Source organism: Hyperolius riggenbachi, chromosome 10, assembly GCF_040937935.1.
Source record: "Hyperolius riggenbachi isolate aHypRig1 chromosome 10, aHypRig1.pri, whole genome shotgun sequence".
Lineage (NCBI taxonomy): Eukaryota > Metazoa > Chordata > Amphibia > Anura > Hyperoliidae > Hyperolius > Hyperolius riggenbachi.
This window is the reverse complement of record NC_090655.1, coordinates 64,590,580-64,614,468: the sequence shown is the minus strand read 5'-3', so window position 1 is coordinate 64,614,468 and position 23,889 is coordinate 64,590,580. Positions and strand designations below refer to the sequence as shown.

Genomic DNA, 23,889 nt, shown 5'->3' with positions numbered 1-23,889 from the left:
GGTGGAAACACATTTAGGAGCTCCTAAAAGGCAATATGAGCTGGATACAGCTTTGGACATTTACCTGAAGAAGTGGATTCAGGCCACAAAACACATTGTTTTTGTCCTTAACTGCTTCCCCACTGCTGCATTATGTATCTACGCCTCTCTGGACTTCACTTTCAAACCAGGTGCATAGATACACATATCGTTTTCAAACCAGGTGCATAGATACACATTTCGTTTAATAAGCAGCACTCGCGCATGCAGGTCCATCTGCTTGCGCCCGCGACCCCCACCTGTGGCAGAGTACTGATCGGTGGATGGGAACAAGTGTTCCCAAAGAGAAATCAAATTGCCTGTAACAAATGATCACTGGCATCAGCGAGATGCCTATGATCAAAGTGTAAGTAAAAATACACAGAAACACATTACTTTGTGTACAATTTAGTACACAGCCACGTATGAGGGACATCTAGTGGACAAAATATAAAAATACAGGCATACTACACAAAAATTACATAAATAAATAAAATCTCCCTTAATTATTAATCCTCTATTCCCATCTCCCCAATATTATCAACATAGAACACTTGTAAAAAATTACAGCATTAAAAAAATAATAATACATAAATAGTTACCTTAGGGTAGTATGTAAGTCATTACTGTATATTACTGTTATTTTTGCAAATAAGGGCTCAAAATTATTAATATAGTATAAAGAAACACAAAATGGAAAAAACACCTTTATTTCCAAACATAATATTGTCATCATACATTGTACTAGGGACATACTTGAAACATTTTAATAACCAGGAGAAATGGGCAAAATAAAATGAGTGGGCTTTATCTATTATAGCAGGTTTTATTTAAAAACTATAAAAGCATAAATGTAAGAATTTTTTTTTTTTTTTTTTACTTTTTTCTTATTCTTCCCTTTAAAATGCATTTAAAATAAAACAATTCTTAGCAAAACGTACCACTCGAAGAAAGCCTAATTTGTGGAAAATAAAACAATGTATAGATAATTTAGCTGTGATAAGTAGTGATAAAGTTATTGGCGAATAAATAGGAGGAGTGTGAACTGTGAAAATTGCTTTGTTGTTTTTTTATAAGGAAAAACCCTAATTTAGTGGGGAATTAAATTTGCATGAAAGCTGGAATTATTTGCATCTCATTCATCATCTTTACTGGGCAGGATGTGTTTTTTGACAGAACTTTAAAATATAGCGACTTTATTGTTGAAGAAAAATTAGCTTACAGGGCCCTTTCACACTTCAGATATTCACTGTTGACTGCAAACTGAAATTATTTTTAAGACATAGGATCCGATTCAATTAACTTTTTATCCCAGGAGATAATTTTCCATCTTCTGTTTAAAATAACTTTTGAACTTTTGCAATCTGCAATTAAAAAATTATTGAAAAGTAGGTGAAAAGGTACTGTCAAATTATTCTGCGTATTTTATTGCTTGCTGGTGGCTTAAAAGCATTTTATTGATGGTGCAAAAATATTGCCTAGGAGAAAACTAAGGGCCCATTCAAACTAGGAAGTACTTTGAAATGCATTAACATGCATGAATAATCCTCATGAATTGGTCAGTGAATTTGTGTGCATTTCCACACATTTCTAGCAAGAAGTTTTGAATCAGGATGATACCATTTATTGGCTAACTTAAAAGAAAAGCAGAAAGCTTTTGGCAATGAAGCCTTCGTCAGACTGATTCCCAAATAATGACAAACTATAGAAGAACACAGCTTATATACAGTACATTGGATATTGAAAAGGAGATACTGTACATTCTACTGCAATCAATGTTATTGGATAGTTGGATCAAGAGAGTCCCTCAGAGATGCTAAGTAATTTACTACAAAAATTGAGAAGACCACTTGTCTACTTGAACACCACATTCTACAAATTCAGTGTGGTAAGGAGACATCGTAACTCGTTCAAACATAACTAGGTAAGGCTACATACAATGTCTGTTATAGGCTAAAGCAAATTGTAGAATTTAAAAACCTTCTTACCTGTAACTAGACATCCAATGACATTTATTGAAGTACAGTGTATCTTGTTTTCAATGTCCAATGTATATATGCTGTGTACTATATTTTGACTGTATTCACGAATCAGACTGACGAAGGCTTCATTGCCGAAAGTTTACTCCTTTTCTTCTAAGTTAGTCAATAAATGATGGTATCATCCTGATTCAAAACTTCTTGCTTTTACTGATGACTAACACGGTACTAACACTCTACTGCCTTGCACATTTCTATGAGTTTCTATGTGTTTTACTTCATTGTCAAACCACTGTGAAGTGACATAGAAGGTTTATCTGCATAATCCATGTGCTTAAACTCATATAGCATGCATTTCTAGGAGTTTGAATCACTCCCGATTGAGTTGAAATGCACAGCAGCTCAGTGTTGTAGTGTGAATGATAAAATGAAAGTCTATTGACTTTCATGTTACCATGTTCTGGGCCTAGTGTTGGGCGAACATCTAGATGTTCGGGTTCGGGCCGAACAGGCCGAACATGGCCGCGATGTTCGGGTGTTCGAGCCGAACTCCGAACATAATGGAAGTCAATGGGGACCCGAACTTTTGTGTTTTTTAAAGCCTCCTTACATGCTACATACCCCAAATTTACAGGGTATGTGCACCTTGGGAGTGGGTACAAGAGGGAAATTTTTTTTAGCAAAAAGAGCTTATAGTTTTTGAGAAAATCAATTTTAAAGTTTCAAAGGGAAAACTGTCTTTTAAATGCGGGAAATGTCTGTTTTCTTTGCACAGGTAACATGTTTTTTGTCGGCATGCAGTCATAAATGTAATACAGATGAAAGGTTCCAGGAAAAGGGACCGGTAACGCTAACCCAGGAGCAGCACACGTGATGGAACAGGAGGAGGGCGGCGCAGGAGGAGAAGGCCACGCTTTGAGACACAACAACCCAGGCCTTGCATGCGGACAAGAAGCATGCGGATAGCAATTTGCTTTTTGTCGGCATGCAGTCATAAATGTAATACAGATGAGAGGTTCCAGGAAAAGGGACCGGTAACACTAACCCAGCAGCAGCACACGTGATGGAACAGGAGGAGGGCGGCGCAGGAGGAGAAGGCCACGCTTTGAGACACAACAACCCAGGCCTTGCATGAGGACAAGAAGCGTGCGGATAGCAATTTGCTTTTTGTCAGCATGCAGTCATAAATGTAATACAGATGAGAGGTTCCAGGAAAAGGGACCGGTAACGCTAACCAAGCAGCAGTACACGTGATGAAACAGGAGGAGGGCGGCGCAGGAGGAGAAGGCCACGCTTTGAGACACAACAACCCAGGCCTTGCATGCGGAAAAGTTCCCAGCAGAGACACAGAGTGGCAGTAAACACAATGCTATATAGTGTGGGTGAGCGGTGTACTACTGTTCCCAGCAGCAACACAGAGCACAATGCTATACAGTGGTGGGTGAGCGGTGTACTACTATTCCCAGCAGCGACACAGAGCACAATGCTATACAGTGGTGGGTGAGCGGTGTACTACTGTTCCCAGCAGCGACAGAGAGCGCAATGCTATACAGTGGTGGGTGAGCGGTGTACTACTGTTCCCAGCAGCGACACAGAGCACAATGCTATACAGTGGTGGGTGAGCGGTGTACTACTATTCCCAGCAGCGACACAGAGCACAATGCTATACAGTGGTGGGTGAGCGGTGTACTACTATTCCCAGCAGCGACACAGAGCACAATGCTATACAGTGGTGGGTGGGTGAGCGCCGCGGTGTACTACTGTTCCCAGCAGCGACACAGAGCACAATGCTATACAGTGGTGGGTGAGCGGTGTACTACTGTTCCCAGCAGAGACACAGAGTGGCAGTAAACACAATGCTATACAGTGGTGGGTGAGCTGTGTACTACTATTCCCAGCAGCGACACAGAGCACAATGCTATACAGGGTGAGCGGTGTACTACTGTTCTCAGCAGAGACACAGAGTGGCAGTAAACACAATGCTATATAGTCTGGGTGAGCGGTGTACTACTGTTCCCAGCAGCGACACAATGACTGGGGGGACCCTGGCTAGCCTGGCTGGAGAGAGAACTACCCTGCCTGCCTACCCAAAGCTAAACCCACAGACAAATGGCGGAGAAATGACGTGGATCGGGTATTCATTTACCCGAACCACGTGACCCGTTCGGCCAATCACAGCGCTAGCCGAACGTTCGGGGAACGTTCGGCCATGCGCTCTTAGTTCGGCCATATGGCCGAACAGTTTGGCCGAACACCATCAGGTGTTCGGCCGAACTCGAACATCACCCGAACAGGGTGATGTTCTGCAGAACCCGAACAGTGGCGAACACTGTTCGCCCAACACTAGTTCTGGCGACCGACGCAAGCAAATCCTACACCGCACTTGTGACTGCCTAACGGCCTGCTCTTTCCGTTCCCGCCACGATCGTGTACACCCAAGAAGGGAGATTAAGCTGTTATTTGGCAGCTGACATCTCCCCTCACTGATCAGGAGCTATGGCGATTGGCTCCTGATCACGTGATCACTACAATCGTAAGCCGAGCATAGTGATCACTGTTGAGCAGCAGAGATAGGAGGGGAAGAAGAGGATGGAACTCACCTTCCTAACATTCCCCCGGCTATCGTTGCATACCGCCGCTCTGCCCAGCATCCTGACTTGCTCTGACGTTAATGTTGGGTCCTAGTTTGATGACGTCATCAAGCCAGGACCTGGAGCGTCAGTGTGAGCAGAGATGCAGGTCAGAGCAGAGGGGGTTAGAGCTGCTCATCGTAGGACCCTGAAACTGAGTTAAGGCTGCTGGCAATACTGGGGACACTGATGCCTAGCTAGCTATACTGGGGATATGGCTGCCTTGCTATCTAAACATGCCCCCCCCCCCCCCCCCCCAATGTAAAATGCTCTGGTCCTTAAGGGGGTTCGGCAACTGGTCCCCAGAAGGTCAACGTACACTATGTGCAGTGCATCAGAACTCACTGCAACTCACATAGTGCGAATGAGCCCTAAGAGAAAAAGTGAATTGGATTAGGCCCATTATGTTACAAAATAGTATGTGATGCTCTGACGTGTTAAAACATTTTTTTGTTTTTGTAACAAAGTTTGAATATCACTTTAAATCTTAACATGGAGCCCAAAGGCACACCATTACATTAAAATGGGATTAAAAATAATAAAGCAAAAATTAAAGTGTTGTCAAAAAATGCCTAGATGTAGAACAAGATCAGAAGTTCATTTTCACAAACATTTCTGTATACGTTACGGCCAGAACCCAAAGTCTGGCCACCAAGGGTTCTGGCCGGCCAAAATGCGAAGTGGCCATCTTTCTGTGACTAATGTCAGAAATAACTTGATTCCAGCGGCTCCGGCTCCTCTCCTTGTTCCCCTTGCTGACTCTGACTCCTCCCCCTGCCCCCTCCTATAACCCCTGGCAGGTATCCCTACCCACCATCTATCTCCCCTCCGGAGTCGTTAGTCGCCGCAGAGAAGCACGTGGAGGAGCAGGCAGCGAGAATGCTGCTGACATTGCTTCTGCCAGCACCCATTCTGCAGTGCCTACGTATAGGAATGAAAGTTGGCACGAATCCCTGCTTCTCTCCGTACTTCCCTGCCGACTGCTGAGAGGAGGGGATAGGGGGAGGAACTGGAGCTGCTGGAATCAAGTCATTTCTGACATTGGCCACTGTAATCCGTCCACTTCGCATTTTGGCTGGCCAGAACACGAAGTGGCCAGACTTTGGGTTCTGGCTATAACATACACAACAAAAGTGACTATAAAGCACCAAATGAAATACACCTTGTCTGGCAGCTGCGATGATTTCATGTGTAGTTTCAGAGTCCATCCAATCCCTCTTCATTGCCGCAATGCAATCTGGCATTTGACAGCATATCTGTAGCAGAGAGCTGCTGGATAGGACAAGTTCAGTTTCAACTGCTATCCATTGCACTGGTCTCTTTCACATGGGCGACCGAAGGTGGTAATTCGCTGCCTGTCCACTGCTCCTGTGCACCATTCGGGCACTTGCTAAAGCTCGACAGGGGCTACAAATGCTGTCATTCAGCTAAATGTAACTGCAACTAAAACTGCACTCTAAACTGCCCGACAAGTGTGCAGTCCTTTGAAATAAACACAACAAAAGTAACACATTGTGTAAATTGTGAGAACATCCCTTAATAAGGCCCCGTTCACACTTGTAAACGAAAATCATGATTGCGATCTTGCATTAATTTTTCCAGTGATTTTTTGGCGATTGCAATTTGAGTTTGCGACGCAATCACCGGAAAAATGCTGCATGCAGCCCTTCTGCGACCAGTGATAATTGCAAATGTGACGTAATCATTGCAGTGAGAGTAACCCCATAAGATTACTTGTGCAGTGCTTGTGCAGCTGGTCATCAGCAAAGTGAAAATCGTGGGAGAAAAGCACCAGAGTTTGAAAAGGGCCCTAACACACAACAGCCCCTACCTCTATTTTTCCACGCCTACAATCTAACTCAGTGCTTTAGGGATACTGCAAGGCATCACAACGCCCCATGAGCACAAGCTCTCAGAAAGGCTCCAGCATGTTAAAATACATATACCTTATATATTTGCATATAAGCCTAATTTTACAGCACAAAAAATGAGCCGAAAATGTACCCCCTTGGCTTATATGCGAGTGAGTGGAGAAGGACGGATGGTGGAGCAGGTTTTGTTACTGGAGCATTGAAGCATAAGGATCGTGAACTAGTGATCCTGCTCTTGCCAGCTGGGTCCCTGCGGTGTCCATGCCCCCCATCCCCTGCAGCATTGTGTGCAGAGTGCACTGCTCAAGACTATTTGTGTCCCCTGGCTTGTGGAACAGAGCGTGCAAGCAAAGTGTCCACCCTGCAATGATTATGGATTCTTCCTGTGTGGCAATCGCTATGTCTCATATATATTATACCATACAGTGGAGTCTTGTTACACAGCTGTATCATCCTTGAGTCACATCTGGCTATGGGGAGAGGGGCTGACTTGTACTGGGGGCACATCTGGCTACTGTGAAGGGGGTTATAATGGGGAGGGTGTTTAACCAATTCAGCCCACGGAGATTTTTCACCTTATGCATCAGAGCAATTTTCACCTCCCATTCATTCGCTAATAACTTTATCACTACTTATCACAATTTATTGATCTATATCTTGTTTTTTCCGACACTAATTAGGCTTTCTTTGGATGGTACATTTTGCTAAGAATTATTTTTTTATAAATGCATTTTAACAGGAATATTAAGAAAAAATTGAAAAAAACAATTTCTCGGCCATTATAGCTTTAAAATTATACATGCTACCATAATTAAAACCTATGTATTTTATTTCCCCATTTGCCTCGGTTATTACACCATTTAAATTTTGTCCCTATCACAATGTATTGCGCCAATATTTTATTTGGAAATAAAGGTGCATTTTTTCAGTTTTGCGTCCATCACTATTTACAAGCTTATAATTTAAAAATTGTTCATAATATACCCCCTTCACATGCATATTTAAAAAGTTTAGACCCTTAGGTAACGATTTATGTTTTTTATTTTTTATTTTTTATTGTAATTTTTTTTTCATTAAAAATTTTATTTGGGTACATTTTTGGTGTTGGGAAATAAACAGTTAATTTTTAATGTTAGAATATGTGTAAAATGATGTGTAAAATGTTTTTAGATGTAGTTTTACTATTTGACCACAAGATGGCCACCTTGAGGCTTTTTTTCTCCTTGTGCTTCTCGCTAACCGGAAGCACAAGGCGGATGGGGAAACTTTTTTGTGCAGAAAGACTGAAGCCTCTAGTAAGAGAGCTTCGGTTTTTCTGTTGGGGACACGGATCGGTGATTGGGAACCATGTTCCCGTTCACTGATCCCAGGGCTACCGGGGGACAGCACAGGGGCACGCGGGAGCGCGCCGAAGCACGGCACCGCAGCAGAGCAGCCGCCTGGACATGAGGATCACATCCGGACGGCTGAAATGGTTATACACTTTTTTCTGGTTTGTGAGGGAAGAGTAGATACCTCGGCTTATATGCGAGTATGTACGGTAGGTGTTTTAGTTTCCACTCCGCTATACCTTATATGGGGGGTAAAGGGTTTACTGTCAAATATTCAGGAAAGCACTGGTTTAACCCCCACTATTGACTTGGTTCATTGTGCCTGTGTGAGTGTGACTGGCTAAGTCACAAATATCATTGGTTTCCAGGTGGGAAGTAGGAAAGCAGGTGGGCCTATCTTATTCTTTTCTCACACTAATCTTTCCTATGTATTTCCAAAACTAAACTATTCCCTAACTACACCTAACACTAACCTCCCCATCTATACCCAACACTAACCTCCCTACCTACACCTAACACTAATGCACTCTCCTACCAACACCTAACTCTAAACGTTCCCATCTATGCCTTACACTAGCCTCCCTACCTCCACCTAACACTATTGCACCCCCCAACACCTAACTCTAACACCGCTACTAGCCAGTGTTCTTGCCGCTACTATTATTTCTATCCCTGCTGCGAAACAGTTTGGCTACTCAGGTAACCAAACTCCAATGCTGCCCTAAGTGCAGTTTTACCCACTACAGAGTTCTGCAACAATGTAGCAGAACTCCACAGCTGCTATAATGCTGAGTACCATCACTACAAAGTTCTTCTACAATGTAATGGAACTTCCCCCTCCGCTATTTACTTGGTCGCGACCAGTGGCCAATTTACTGGCTATAGCCAGTAATTCTGTGATTTAACATGGACACCTATTTTTTTCAGCCGCATATTGCACTCAAATGACCTGCTTCGTGTAGAACTAGGGAAAACTGATCAATCATTCCAGCCTCTTGTTTGAATAATTGTCACTGATGAGATGGGAGTCTTCATTTGTCTGGTGAGCTCCAACTGTGAAAAGTTTGAGCTCCACAGTTCTAGAATGTTTCACTGCTATTATAAGTTCACTAAAGTTGACTGTATTCGTAACAGTGCATCTTCTTTTAGGGCCAAATAGGTGTCTAGTTGAAGCTACCTGATTTTATCTTTGGATAAAGAATGAGAACCAGACTATAACAAAAGGATTTTTTTTTTCTTTAATTTCTTAACCTGTGGAAACCGTTCCCGAAATACTTTACTGTACAACGGAACTCTAGGAAAATACTATATGAAATACAAAATCTCCTTCTGGAGGCCTAGTGGCCTTTCTTGACCCTTCCAATGGTTCCCCCTTTACAAAGATGAAATCGAAGGAAGTGCAGACTTTGTGTTTTGCTTAACGCGATCGGAATAAGAGAGAGAAAGGGGAAAAAAAGACTTTCTATGTAACCCCGAGGGGCCGGATAATGTGCAGCATAATTCATGACAGATATTAACCGCGATTCTTTCTCCATCAACTCCTTGGATTTACAGAAAGTTTGCTGATCGAGATTCTTTGCTCCTTTCCAGCGGAAAAAAAAAAAAGACTTTTGTGTCTTGTATCACACGAGGTTGACAGGAGCTCGGCGTTAGGTAGTAGTCCGCCACGGGGCTGCTTGCTTCTTGTGCTTTGTGAAGGCAGTCTTCGTGCCCTGTATTGGAACAGTCTGCGCGCCTCTGTTCTCTATCAAAGGAGGCATTGTTACAATGGCTTTTTTCTTCTAAAAAGCAGAGTTGAGTACTTTCTCTCTCTCCTTTTTTAACATGATCTGAGCCTTTTAAGGAAGAAAATGTTTTTTTTTTCTTCTTCATCTTCTTCAAACGGGCAAAATTGCTCTTTAGCAGAAATTAAACAAAAAGAGGTGCAGGGGGAAAGGTACTGGTGGCCCGGGCGTCCCTGTGAGTGATAAAATGTCACGTACAGAAAGGGAACCGTGTTCTGAGGAGACGCGGCACAACAAAAGGTCCTCTGCCATATTCCCATTTCCACACCTCCAGAATTTTTTGTGTTGAAAATAGGTTACGCACTGCCGTCCCGCTCCCCCCTCCCCCACAAGCCTTTTTCATTTCTGTTTAGTACCTGAAGAGTTTAAGGAGAAACATGTACCGTGGAAACACAAGCCGCAACAAGTCACATTGGGACTGATGCTTTAAAGAAGAAAAAAAGGAATTGCCCTAGAAGGCAGCTGTGTGCCGGCGCTTTTTTTTTATTAATGGATCTGAGCTCTCAAAATGAAAAGATAAAATCTGATCTTGTGTAAAGTGACCCTGTAGCGACAGGATATGATGGCTGCACAACATGACCAACCACACAACAAGTTGTTGTAAAAACACACACGCCAGCCAACCAAACAACCAACTCATTTAAAGAGACTTTCAAAAGTCTCTTTAAAAATCAGTTTTTAGATCTTATTTCTGTTAAGGATCTATGCCCAACCTAAAATGCCGCTATCCCGCGGCTGAATGAGGGTTTTATCACCCTCAAATCCCAAGGGCAGGAATGGGGGAGCATTTCCTGGAGGAGGCAGAGCTTTCTGCAGTAGCTCTGCCTCTCCTCGCATCAATCCCCGCTGATCGCCGCCCCCACGCCCCCCCTCCCTCTCAGTCTTCTTTCACTGAGAGGGGTGGGGGAGAGGCGGAGATCCACGGTGGAGTGACGCAAATGGAGGCAGAGCTACAACGGTAAGCTCTGTCTCCCTAGGCAGCAAAATCTACGACCAAGAAAGTCGTGGATTTTTACCCTAGGATTTGAGGGTGATAAATCCCTTGTCCAGTCGCAGGATATCAACGTTTTAGGTTGGGCATAGATCCTTAACATAAATAAGAGCTAAAAACTGTTTTTTTAAGAGGATTCAGAGTCTCTTTAAATACGATGCACACAAGCTAAATGACAAACTGCACAACATGTCTGCATTCAAAAACAACAAAGTTGTTCAAAAGACTTGTACACACATCCCAACCTGCCTGATAGTTGGTCAGATTGATCCACCGGTTGGATCTGACAAACATCCCGGTTTCAGTTAGTCAACTGGTTGTTTCTCAGCCGTACACATGCCCAACTTATCTTCCAACAGACATGTTTGGAAGATAGTTGGACAGATTGTTGGTGTGTATGAGCCTTTACTGTCCAGTTGAGCTTTTTGGCTTCAGAAGTGTCTGAACCCCACACCTGAAATAAGCAAGCATGCATTCAGTGTAGTCACACCTTGGTCAGAACACCTGATCTGTGTCCTCGTTCCGGGTCGGTGCGGTGGTGCAAATGGCTCTTATTCAATTCACTTTATCTCCTAAGTTTTCTCTTAGGTGAAGTTTTCTGACCTTATCAATAAAATGCTTTTTAAAGCAACAGCAAACAAGAAACTGCTCAACATGATTTTGACAGTACTTTCATTTTTTGATACTTTTTCAGTTGCAGAGCGCTGAAAAGTTATTTTAAGCAGAAGATGAAAAAATTATTTCATAGGAGAAAACTTAAAATAAAAAGTAAAATGAATACAGGCCAATGCCTGCAGATTTCAGGTGCTGAATACAACAACAGGGGGAAGAATAGTTTTATGGCCAAGGGGACATACATACACCCAATTTTGACTGGCCAATGATTGGATTAATTTATCATTTTCACCTAGTATGAGGGCCAATCAATTCTGCATACTGCATTGAGAAAAGAATGGCTCATCAGCACCACCTTGTTGTATAAATGTATAACAATATTTATTAGGTCAGCAAAATCAAACATATATAAAACTACTTAAAATGTTGTTAAATCATATCCTCCCCGATACATAAAAGCAAGTAAGGATCTCTATATAATTATGTACTTTGTATAGGTTCAATATTCAACCCACTTGCTTGTATTAGGGCTACAGAATGATATAATTTTCCATTAAACCTTTTGCCGACCGCATCACGCCAATGGGCGTGGCCGCAACCCCAGGACCGCCTAACGCCGATCAGCGTAAGGTCCTGCGGGCCTGTTTTGCAGGAGAACACGTGCGATAATGCACGCGCATCTCCGCTTGGTAGGCGGAGCTCTGCCCCACTTTAGTCTCCCCGCTAGGAGACTGTTAGACGGCAGAACCGATCAATGATGCATTACGTTTCAATGGGGCCCCAGGCAAGGTAGTAGCATGGGAGACGGGACAGAGAAAGAGGGAGTTGGGCCCCCTGGCACCCATTAGGCCCCAGGCACCTGCCTAGGTTGCCTCATGGATGATCCTGCTCAGATGCGATCATAAATACATTAGTCCTTGTATCATTTTTTTTTAATCCTTTTTAACTATTTTATCTTTTTTTAGAATTCTCCTTTACCCCATTAGTCTATACTCACCGTAGTGTTCATTTGCAGTCTTTTTTTTTGGGGGGGGGGGGGGGGGGGGTATGAATATCTCAGAAGAATGGAATTTTAAAAATGGTCTTACTGGCTACAAAAATAGAAGATCTTAAAATGATAGTGATATGATAAAGTGCAATATGTTTAGCACAGCACTCGGGAAAGGCCAGCCAGACCACTTCAAGTGTTATGTGAACAAACATTAAGGCAGTATTCACAGTGTGAACTGCAGTGGAGACTGGTCATAGAACTGTATGGGCAGTGAGTGGACAAGCAGAATGATTCTGCAACGCAACTGAGCACTGTGAACTAGCCCTAAATCCAATAGTTTTGTGCTGCTTAGTGTGCTCTTCACCGCACCCCACCATCATCAACTGGGTAAAGAACAGACATGCCCAATCAATATTTAATCATATATCAATCAACAAAATCCTAGTTTTCAATTGGCTCATTAGATTTGAGCAATAGAAAAGAACGGAGACGGCACACCAATGGCTCAGCAAACAACTGTATTGAGTATGCAGAGGCACAGACACGACATGTTTCGGGCGTAGCCCTTCCTCAGGTGTGCCCCACCCTACATCAGTGACACCTTTATACCCCACCCACAGGAAACCACCTGACCATAAATCTGGTCACATGGTGGACAACCATCATAGTGCAAATAGTAAACAATATACAAACAAATTCATCACAATCCTTACATTAATTGTCCATTAGTCCACATTTGGGGAACTACACCAAACGGTGTCTACCCCAGAAAATCACTGAGGAAATAGTTACCCCGACAACTAAATTCAAAATAGATTACAATACCATTCTTGACACATTCAGTTTTCAGATTTCAAAATCTTTTCTTAGGGCAGTCATATATAAAGCCTGTAAGAGAGAACATATTAAAGAAAACTCTTGAGGCTTACGTTTTTATTAAGACCTTTTGGTTAAATGCAATCAAATTTCTTCATCCACCTAGCCTCGCATTGCAAAAGGATTTTTTTCCTATCACCTCCTCTAGACAGGGCTGGTACATCCTCAATTACAAACCATCGCAATTGGGATGCACTGTGGCGACATTCTAGAAAATGCCTTGACACAGATGTCTCATAACTCTTTTTCCCTTTTGCAAAGTTCACAATATTTCTTTTATGTTCTTGTATTCGGGTTTTCACCTCTCTCTCTGTCTTACTGATATATATCTTGCCACAGGAACATTTGAAGCCATACACCATGTATGTACTTAAGCAAGTGTATCTACCTTTAACCAAGACCTTTTCACCTGTGAATGGGTGGGAAATACTGTTGCCTTTAATAATACCACTGCAGCAGTTACAGCTTAAAGGGAACCTTAACTGAACGGGGGGTATAGAGTTTTACTTACCTGGGGCTATTACCAGCCCCCTGCAGCAGTCCTGTGCCCTCGGCGCCGCTCTGGAATCCTCTGGTCCCCCACTGTCACTTAGTTTCGTTTTTGACGACTCACCAGTCGCCGGCCGCCATGCGTATTATTGGACGCATTCACCAATGCAATTAGCGCTATTGCGGACCGCAACGCGTACAAAAATACGCGTGCGGAATGCGGCAACGCGTATTTTTGTACGCGTTGCGGTCCGCAATAGCGCTAATTGCATTGGTGAATGCACAGGACTGCTGCAGGGGGCTGGCAATAGCCCCAGGTAAGTAAAACTCTATACCCCCCGTTCAGTTAAGGTTCCCTTAAAGCATGGTACAGTGCCTCTCCTCTGTTTAGGTACACTAACCTTAGGTTTAACGGCAACATCATTAGATTTGAGGTTTAATGAATCTTTTGTCTAATCTTTTAAAAACATTGCGTAGTGTATGTTTACTTTAATATTGTACACAACTTTACATAGAATTGCTTCACAGCTATGAGCCTATGGCTAGTAAATGGTACCAAGAAGAGAATTTTATTCTGAAAACTGACACAACTGCATCTATAAGATCAGACCGGTTTATTTATTTATTTGCCCTATGAGGGAGAATTTACCACTTATTCTAGAGGGATTTTACTCTTCACGTTCCTCCACATCAGAACCGCTGGAGTTTGTGAAATGCTGAACATGATACATTTGTGTCTTATGAGCTTAGAGAAATGCATATTGTGTGATTTATTTTCCCAACAATAAGACTTGGAAAGACTAGTCAGATATGTACACTTAGATTCACGGATGATATCTCAGGGCTGTTTCACTCTCAACTTGGGACAACCAAAGTAAATCTGATTTCCTGATTCCCCGTCCCCAGACTCCCCACATGCCCTCTTTTAGTCCAAAGTTCCAGCTAACCTAGCCCTAAACTCACTGCTTACTTTATAAATCCCCCTCCCATTCTCCTGCATTTATGCCTAACCTCTGACCACTACTTGTCCACCACCAAGGCTGGAAGTACACTTTTTGTGCCCCTAGGCCAACTTTCTTGCAGCTCCCCTTCCATGTTCAGCACTCCCCTCCTATTCCTTGTGCAGCCCCCTCTTCCATATGTAACATCCATGTCTAGCACCCCCTCTCCTATTTCTTGGGTAGCCCCCTCTCCCATATGTAACATCCATGTGCAGCACCCCCCTCCTATTCCTTGGGCAGCCCAGTCTTCTACTGTATGTGTAACCTTCATGTACAGCAGCCTCCTTTGATTATATACAAATCCCTTGGGCTGCAGCTCCCTATTTCTATCTGTTGCTCCTTATTTGCAACCTCTGTAGTCCATTTGCAGCAACGCCTCTTCCATGTCCAGCCGCCCCTCAGCTAGCTTCCGTCCAAGGCCCGGGCCTTGGTGGCCTTTCCAGAAATCCAGCCCAGTCCACCACATGTATATATATATATATATATATATATATATATATATATATATATATATATATATATATATATATATATATATATATATATATATATATATATATATACATACATACATTATGTTAGATGAAGTTGTTGTACCTTTCCTCATCTTTGCTTATCTGTATTTTCCTGCAGAAATTGCTCAAGATTTATATAATGATGGTGTTTAGGTGCTTTGGCCCATAGACCGCACTCCTGTGTGGTATGGCTACTGGACTTAGTTACTATGGTTACAGTGTGGTTACTGTTATTTCACTTTTCCATTGTCCAGCAAAGGCCAGCATAACAACAACAAACTGACATCTAGCCATTGGCATTCATAGTTATCTCTCTCTCCTGCACCACTGCCCAGCCAATGGGGAATTTACAGCTGTCAGTCACTACAAGGGCTGCTAGGAAGTTCAATCTCAAACAAAAAGCTTTACCAGGAGAGGGCATCAATCCACCCCTGTAACCTTTCTTCTAGGAGATCGCAAAATGGTTACAATGATGCAATCAGAATATGCAAAACTGATTATTTATCTGCACTTTTTTTAAGTGACCCTTAAGGGACAGAAATATATGGGGGGGGGGGGGGGGGATTCCTGGAGTTCCTCAGCATAGCTAAACCAAAGCTAAAGTTAGGTAGGTCTGTGGTGGACTGGGCTGGAGCTGAGCGTCCCACTTACCCCTTCCCTCTCCCAAATCCTTAAAGTGGACCCAAATTAAAAATACAAGATTTCAGAAATAAAATCTATTTTTTAAATTATAATAATAAATAGCAGCCTTTTTTCAGCTGCATGATGACAAATATAAAATATTTTACATTTATTGAAGGAACCCCTCCCTTCCTTTCATATTGCCGGGACAGAATCCGGCAAACTTGTGGAGTAGATGGTGTCTGGCAATGGAGGAATTGCTAATGGCTGCCCCCAGTATAACCCTAGCTATGAAAAGAGAAGGCTGAAAAGCATGCACTGAAATGATTATAGGTTTGAAGGAGTGTTTATTTATCTTTGTATGTGTCAGAGTGGTGCAACTAAATATTTTTAATTTAAAAAATGTTTGGTTTGGGTCCGCTTTAACCTTTAAAATAGCTTGTAACTTAGAGGAACTCCAGAGAAAATAATGTAATAAAAGTGCTTCATTTTTACAATGATTATGTATAAATGATTTAGACAGTGTTTGCCCATTGTAAAGTCTTTTAAATCCCTGATTCACATTCTGACATTTATAACATGGTGACATTTTTACTGTTGGCAGGTGAATTAGCTGCTGCTTGCTGTTTTGGCAGTTGGAAACAGCTGTAAAAAGCTATTTCCCACAATGCAGCAAGGTTCACAGACAGGAAACTGCCAGAAGTACCACAGTACTCAGAGTTTCTTGTGGGAGGGGTTTCACCACAATATCAGCCATACAGCACCCCCTGATGGTCTGTTTGTGAAAAGGAATAGAGTTCTCATTTAAAAGGGGGTATCGGCTACTGATTGGGATAAAGTTCAATTCTTGGTCGCAGTTTCTCTTTAAGTCCACTCTACAGTCTCTGAATTTGTCTGTGATTTATTAACCACCTTATCATTTAATACTCCCAAAAGACCTTAGACACTTTAGACAAGACAAAGAATTTCACTCATTGCTAGTATACAAGAAACAGAACATTGATTATGCTCTTTTCTCCTGGCGGAGTCGAAGCGCCAGAGGGCACGCTTTGTAGGCAGTAGCAGTTTTAGGGAGTCGTGCCCAAGGTCTCCTCACTAAATAGATGCTGGCTTACTGAACAGGAAGAGCCTGTTAGCAATAGGGAATCGCAAGTGCTGTGCAATAAAAGCAACATTGTTGCCTTTTTTCCCTACTGCTGCGGAAAACTACACAATGCTCCCAGTGCACGGTTATTGTGCATTGGGAAGCATTATGTGCATTTTGCATTATATTATCATTATGTGCAAGGCAAAAACACCGTGAAGTTTGCCGAGTGTGCTCCTAGCATTCTGAATGAGCAAACAGTGAATTTGCTTCTGTGCACATTTAAAAACACAACATTACCACAAATAACAAAGAAAACCTTTTAGAAAAAGCACCACTCCAGATATTTGAAAACATTATATAAATGATCTTTATTACAACATGATCCATAATTCAATATGAGTGACACTCATGATAATTCAAAAAAATATTAAAACCATTTAAAAGCTCAGCATATGCACAGTGGGTCGTTGTGTTTTAATACGTCATTAAAGTGGCAACGTGTCTGCTTTGAGAGGTAACGCACTGCAAGCAGTGAGTTACCACAACGCAACATTTTTTAACACGATTTTAACGTCACACTGTGAACGTCACATAGGATTATCATTGCAGTGTGGTAAGCTGCGTTATAAGACTTTATAACACAGCTCCGCAACGTGGCACTGTGAATGTGACTTCATAACATTCCTTTGCCAATAAATAATAATAGCAACCACAAAATATTCTGAATACGTATACATTTACTACACAGTTTTTAATGCACCAAACCCTACAGGCTTAATAATGAGCTTCCAGGATGGCTTAACCAGAGTTCAGTACCCTGCAATAAAGTGTAATATAATACAAGTGAACATATGCAAAAGTAACGCTCAATTAATGCAAAAATATGTGACCTTAAAATGAAGCTCAATAAATACAAAAATATGTGACCTTAAAAATGATGCTCAATGAATGCAAAAATATGTGACCTTAAAATGAAGCTCAATAAATACAAAAATATGTGACCTTAAAAATGATGCTCAATGAATGCAAAAATATGTGACTTTAAAAGGAATACAGTGAAAAAATACCATATGCTTCCATAACAATCAAATGCAAAAGTGCTCATGCTATGAGAATAAATATTAACAATTACAGTAATTAATTGCCTATGAACACCACCAAAGTTATGATAACAACCTCTGAAGTAACATGCAAGCAGACTATAGAGATAAAAGTGCACAAGTACTGTAGAGAATAGTGTAAAAGATACTTAGCTCAGCATGGACGAATGGTAAAGCAGGGCAGCTTGGCAAAGGAGAGACAGACAATCCCCTAAGGATAGACCTCACTAGTATCGCGGGCGTTACCCTTCTTTTTTAAAGGAGAGAGGACCTGTCCCAAGGTATTGCAGGTGATGCGGACACCTCCTCTTTTGCTTACAATGCAGCCACCTTACTAAAGGATTTAAATCTATATTTTTCTTTTTGTATGCATTGTTCAAATATTTAATTGCATAATAAATAGTGGGCTATATTGATTTGGGCAAAGAGACCACGTTCGCAGTGATGTATTGCGGTGCGGCATAAAAACCATTCTGTAGCGCAGCTCACCGCACTGCAATGCGCCACCAATACAACGTTCACAGTGGGATGGGTACATTGTGGTACAACGGAGTGCGGCACACTGCTAAGCCCATGTGTTAACTGCTACAGTAAGGCATACTTTTCAATGACCGTATGCTTCACTGTATGTGAAGATACACGGATAACGCATGGCAATGCTTTCGGGATCTATTGTGTTTATCGCAAATTTATCAGAAGAGTGAATATCCACCTTTAAAAAAAAGAACTAATAAAAAATGTGTTTGTATATTTTAACTGTTGATCTATGAAGCCCCAGCCTCCTCATTGACTAGCAGCTACTTACTCATACCCAGTCAACCTGACACACTCACCAACACAGACTTTTAAGAGCCTAATAAGAAGTTTACATAGTAAGGGTTCTCTCCTTTCCCTGCTTCTTGGCTGCAACAACTTAGTGATCTTCCAGACACATAGTGAAGTCCTCAGCATTAGAAATGTGTATTTGGGGTGAAGAGGAAGGTACAGGTACTTAGGAAAAGTGTCTGGGGAGGCAAAATCTGCACGTATTTTGAGAATGTGTGGCACTCAGTTTGTTTTTTCCAATTTCACGTGAGAGAAAAATAGGCTTTCAAGCCACAAGCGTCGAAAGAGTTGGAAGTTCTACAATGCTTTCTGAGGAAATGGAGAGTATGCATGCAGCATTCAAAAGGAGGAGAGGTCATTAGGGATCACCTCAGGAGGATAGGTCATTAGGGATCACCTCAGGAGAAAAAAGATCATTAGGGATCACCTCAGGAGGACAGGTCATTAGAGATCACCTTAGAGGGACAGGCCATTAGGGATCATTTCAGGAGAACATATCATTAGGGATCACTTCAGGAGGACAGGTCATCAGCACTGACCTCAGCAGCGGCACTAGAATTTTTCAGCCACACAAAATGGAATGAACAGAATGCGAATCACTGGCATTGTTGTCCATCTCCCGGAGTAGAATTCTGCATGCCTGACCAAACCCAGCCACTGCACACAGCCAGACTAAGACAAATGCTCTGCAACCTTTTGGGAGGAAGAGAAATTAGTATTAATGGCCTCCTCGGCTGCTTTTCAGGGGAGAGGAGACAGGAGGTGACATCTGAAGTAAATTTCATGTTCTTCTTTATGAGGAAATATGAGCCCAGACGAGTTTGCTACTTTGTCTTGTGAGACATAAATTAAAGACTTTGTCTAATTGCCTATCTCAGAATGAATGTGTGTTTACACTTTCCTTCAACAAGACTTCCTAAATAGACTTTAAAGTGTTCCTGCTGAATATTTAATCACAGCTAAAAGGTAAGTAAGGCTGCAGTTTCCAGCACCTCCGCAGCACTGAAAGCTGAGCTGCAGTGGGTTCTCAAATTCCTCTGTATTTCTTGACTCAAAGTCCAGCCATACTCGCCCCCAACCCAACCCAACCATAGTCTTCCTGCTCAACGGACCTTATGTACAACTCTCCTTCACCAGCAGTAGGTGGATCCAGTGGTAGGGTAGTCCCGAAGCTGGATCGGTGACTAGTGTTGCATTTACATAATTGGTGCATCAAAACCAATGGTACCCAAACTACATTGGTGCTCAACCATGATAAAATCTCATTGCTGAAGCTGCAGGTGCCAGAACCGCATCTCTGCTCTGTGATTATGGCACAGGTTTCTTAGCACCAGTTTTGGCATTGGACTTCATTAGGAAAGGATTTGGCTTTTCTTTTCACTTTGGGGTTGGGGGATACAAATTGGGTACAATGTGGTGAAGGTGGTGTGTAGCAGTTGGCTGATGGTGTAATGGTTAAGGGCTCTGCCTCTGACACAGGAGACCAGGGTTCGAATCTCGGCTCTGCCTGTTCAGTAAGCCAGCACTAATTCAGTAGGAGACCTTTGGCAAGTCTCCCTTACACTGCTACTGCCAATAGAGCGCGCCCTAGTGGCTGCTGCTCTGCTCTGGCGCTTTGAGTCCGCAAGGAGAAAAGCGCAATATAAATGTTATTTGTCTTGTCTTGTCTTGTCTTATTCATATTTGCTAGGGAGTCGCAATAGTTTTTAATGTTATAAACGTGTGTGTGTGTGTGTGTGTGTGTGTGTGTGTGTGTGTGTGTGTGTGTGTGTGTGTGTGTGTGTTCTCTCTGAAGGAAGGTGTGCAAGAATATTGCATGGAGAGGCTTTAACAGTAAGGAACTAAAGGGTAACAACTGATGGGGTTGGGTGGAGTGGAGGTTTCTAAGACATGGGCCCATATGCAATTTACTTTTTCTCCTGAATTATCTCATAGGAGATAATTTTCATAGTCTCTTTAAAATAACTTTTAACCATTTTATAATTGAAAAGTTACTCTTAAGTAGGTGAAAAAGTATAAGCCATAACTATTTTGAGTATTTTCTTGCTTGCTGCTGGTTTAAAAAGCATTGTATTATATTTTATATTTTATTACAGCAAGGTGTGAATATTTTACCTATTGCATATGGGCCCTGGAGTGAGAAGTCAGAGGCTTGAGGAAGCTGCCTCAGACCCGCGAAACGCGATGCCTGTGATATCACTAAATAAAATCTTTTGTTGTTACAAAGATTTTGTCATCATTGAGGTAAGCTACCTCATTACCTTTTAAACTGTTTTTAAAAGCTTTTTTCACATACCAGGGCACCTCTTTTACCAAAATAGTGCCTGGAGTGAGAAGAATATTTTGAATTGGGTGCTATTTTGAGAGAAACTGGACTATGGAAGGATTGTATTTTATCATGAAAAAGGGGAGGTGGCAAAATATGGTTGAGATGGGTGAGGGGGAGTAATTTAACTGTTGGCTTTTATGAACAATTCACAGCACAATGCAATGCACTTACAGCTCTGGCAATAAAACAATCCCTTACTATGCGCATTGCACAGCACGGTGGCGTAGTGGTTCGCACTCTTGCCTTGCAGCGATTGGTCCCTGGTTGAAATTCCAGCCAAGGCACTATCTGCACGGAGTTTATATGTTCTTCCCATGTCTGTGTGGGTTTCCTCTGGGCGCTCTGGTTTCCTCCCACTCCCCAAAAATATACAGATAAATTATATGGCCTTCCCTTAAAACGGCATTAGACTATGATACATACACTACACAATACATATATCGACGTAGGACTATGGTGGGGATTAGAGTGTGAGCCCCACTGAGGGACAGTTAAATTATAAGACTATACGCTCTGAACAGCGCTGCGGAAGACGTCGTCTCTATATACAAACTAAATAATAATAATAACAATACTACATGTGAACTCACATCCCATACAATTGTATGGGCATGTTCTCATCTCTGTATCTTGCAGAGAAGTGAACATGCCCATACGACTGTATAGGCAGTCAGCTCATATGCAGTATTATTAGCAAACACAACACGCACAGTGTGGATGTACCGTTGGAAGTCGGGCCCCTCCCACTGCTCAGGGCCTCACTGCAACTGCAGGGTCTGCTCCTCCTATAGTTCCGCCTCTTCAGGCTGGTAAAACATCTACATTAGATCATTTTGAAAGTAAAGGTTCAGCTTTTTGCCAAACACATATCTGTTGCTGAGTCTAATAACCAGCGTTGAAATGGGTTGTACATGAACTTGAAGTACCCAAATTTATTATCTAGCTAGGATAATAGTGAATGCATCCCCAGTCATGTATAAGCTGATTGTGACAGAGTATAATTGGAGGACCCGTCTCTGCTTCTACAATGTGAGCAGAATGACTGCCCTGTTGGGCTGCTATTTATTCCTAGAACACAACATAGATGCCACACAGCTTCCCAAACAAATTACAATTCACAGCTGGAGACAAAGGCAGCAACTGTATCTTAATTACTCTCATTAAATTGGTGTTAAATAGGCCTGTGCTCCTCTGATAACAACTGGCTGATTAAGCAGTAACCCGCTCCTCTCAGCACAGCCCGCTGGTTTAATTGGGTGGCCGAGGAATCCCACAGGCTGACAGGGAATTCCATCCACTAAAGATTACCACTTAAAGGGTGACTCCACCTGCAACAGATATCTCTGTGTTATAACTACAGACATCTTAACGAGGAACTGTAGACAAAATAACATATTTATAAAACTGCTTACTTTTTATTTATTTTACAATATTAGATTATAAATGCACAGTGGCGTAGTGGTTAGCACTCTCACCTTACGGCGCTGGTCCCCAGTTCACACCCCAGCCTAGGCACTTTCTGTACAGAGTCTGTATGTTCTTCCTGCATCTGTGTGGGTTTCCTTCAGGCACCCCGTGTTCCTCCCACATCCTAAAAACATACAAATAAATGAATTGGCTTCCCCTAAATTGGCCCTAGACCATGATACATACACTACACGATATATACATAGACATATTACTAAGGTAGGGATTAGATTGTAAGCTCCTCTGAGGGACAGTTAAGTGGCAAGACAATATATTCTGTACTGTCAACACTATATTAATACTAAATAATAATAATAAATAATAATAATAATAATAATAGACAGTGTTTGTCCATCACAAAATATTTATTCTCCCCAATTTATTTTTGAACAAAACTTATCACAGGTGGCAACACTTTTACTCCTGCCAGGTGCAGCTCTGTGGAATTTCCTGACAGGTCTAAAGCCAGTAGAAAAGATCGCTTCTGGTTTCCCAGCATGCTCGGGGAGGGGGGGGGGATGCCACTCAATCATCATGGGAGGGAAGGGTTACAAACCAATGTACAGCAATATATAACTATAGGAAGTGTTTCTGATTCTGAAACCAGGGTATTTAATGTAAAAGTGGTTATGATGAATACATTTACTGCATTCTACTATATGTTGTTACAGTTCTTCTTTATAGTGTTACCGTATTTCTACCTGTGTGTTTACAATAAAATGATGCTCTGATTAACTATACTTACATTACTGATTAACCAGTCATCCAGATAGACAGCGCTGTGGGCTATCTGTATGCTGAAACACTTCCCGTATTAGAGCGGCAGGTGCGCGTGCATGTCCGCCATTACCCAGGCGGCTTTTCCGTAGCGGTGATTGGGGAAGGGAACGAAGGGTTCTCCAAACTAATTGCAGTGCCTGGAGTGAATGGACATGACCCCGATCAGGGGCCATGTCCAGTCATAATGTCGCAACGTATGTAAAGTAAAAAAAAAAATAATGTATATATATATATATACACATACATACATATATATATATATATACATATATATATATATATATATATATATATATATATATATATATATATATATATATATATATATATATACACACACACACACACACACACACACACACACACACACACACACACACACACACACACACACACACACACACACTTCCTGATAAACCAGAAAAGTAAAATTGCATACACCAAACATTTTTAATAATTAAAATACTACAATGAATCCCTTCCAAAGGCTCCTCCTCTCCACCTCAGTTACCAAACAATCACGTTAAAAAACAAAACAAAACATTAATATTCATCTTAGGGACTCAACTTTTTTTTGTTTTTTGTTTTT

The 23,889-nt window shown here is 41.9% G+C and overlaps 1 protein-coding gene across 2 annotated transcripts in view; it reads right to left on the bottom strand.

Annotated features, from left to right (window-relative positions):
• Positions 1–12,904: 12,904 nt before the first annotated feature.
• Positions 12,905–23,889, bottom strand: part of TCF7L2 (transcription factor 7 like 2) — a 774,578-nt gene continuing 763,593 nt past the window's right edge. Inside the window, exons 17-18 of one of the 2 annotated variants that reach the window (XM_068255158.1) lie at positions 22,529–22,644; positions 12,905–13,098 (exon numbers count right to left, since the gene is read on the bottom strand). In XM_068255158.1, coding sequence (XP_068111259.1) covers positions 22,530–22,644 — 115 coding nt within the window. In that variant the 3' untranslated portion in view covers positions 12,905–13,098; position 22,529. The remainder of the gene's footprint in view (positions 13,099–22,528; positions 22,645–23,889) is intronic. The other variant, XM_068255164.1, reaches the window with a different exon arrangement.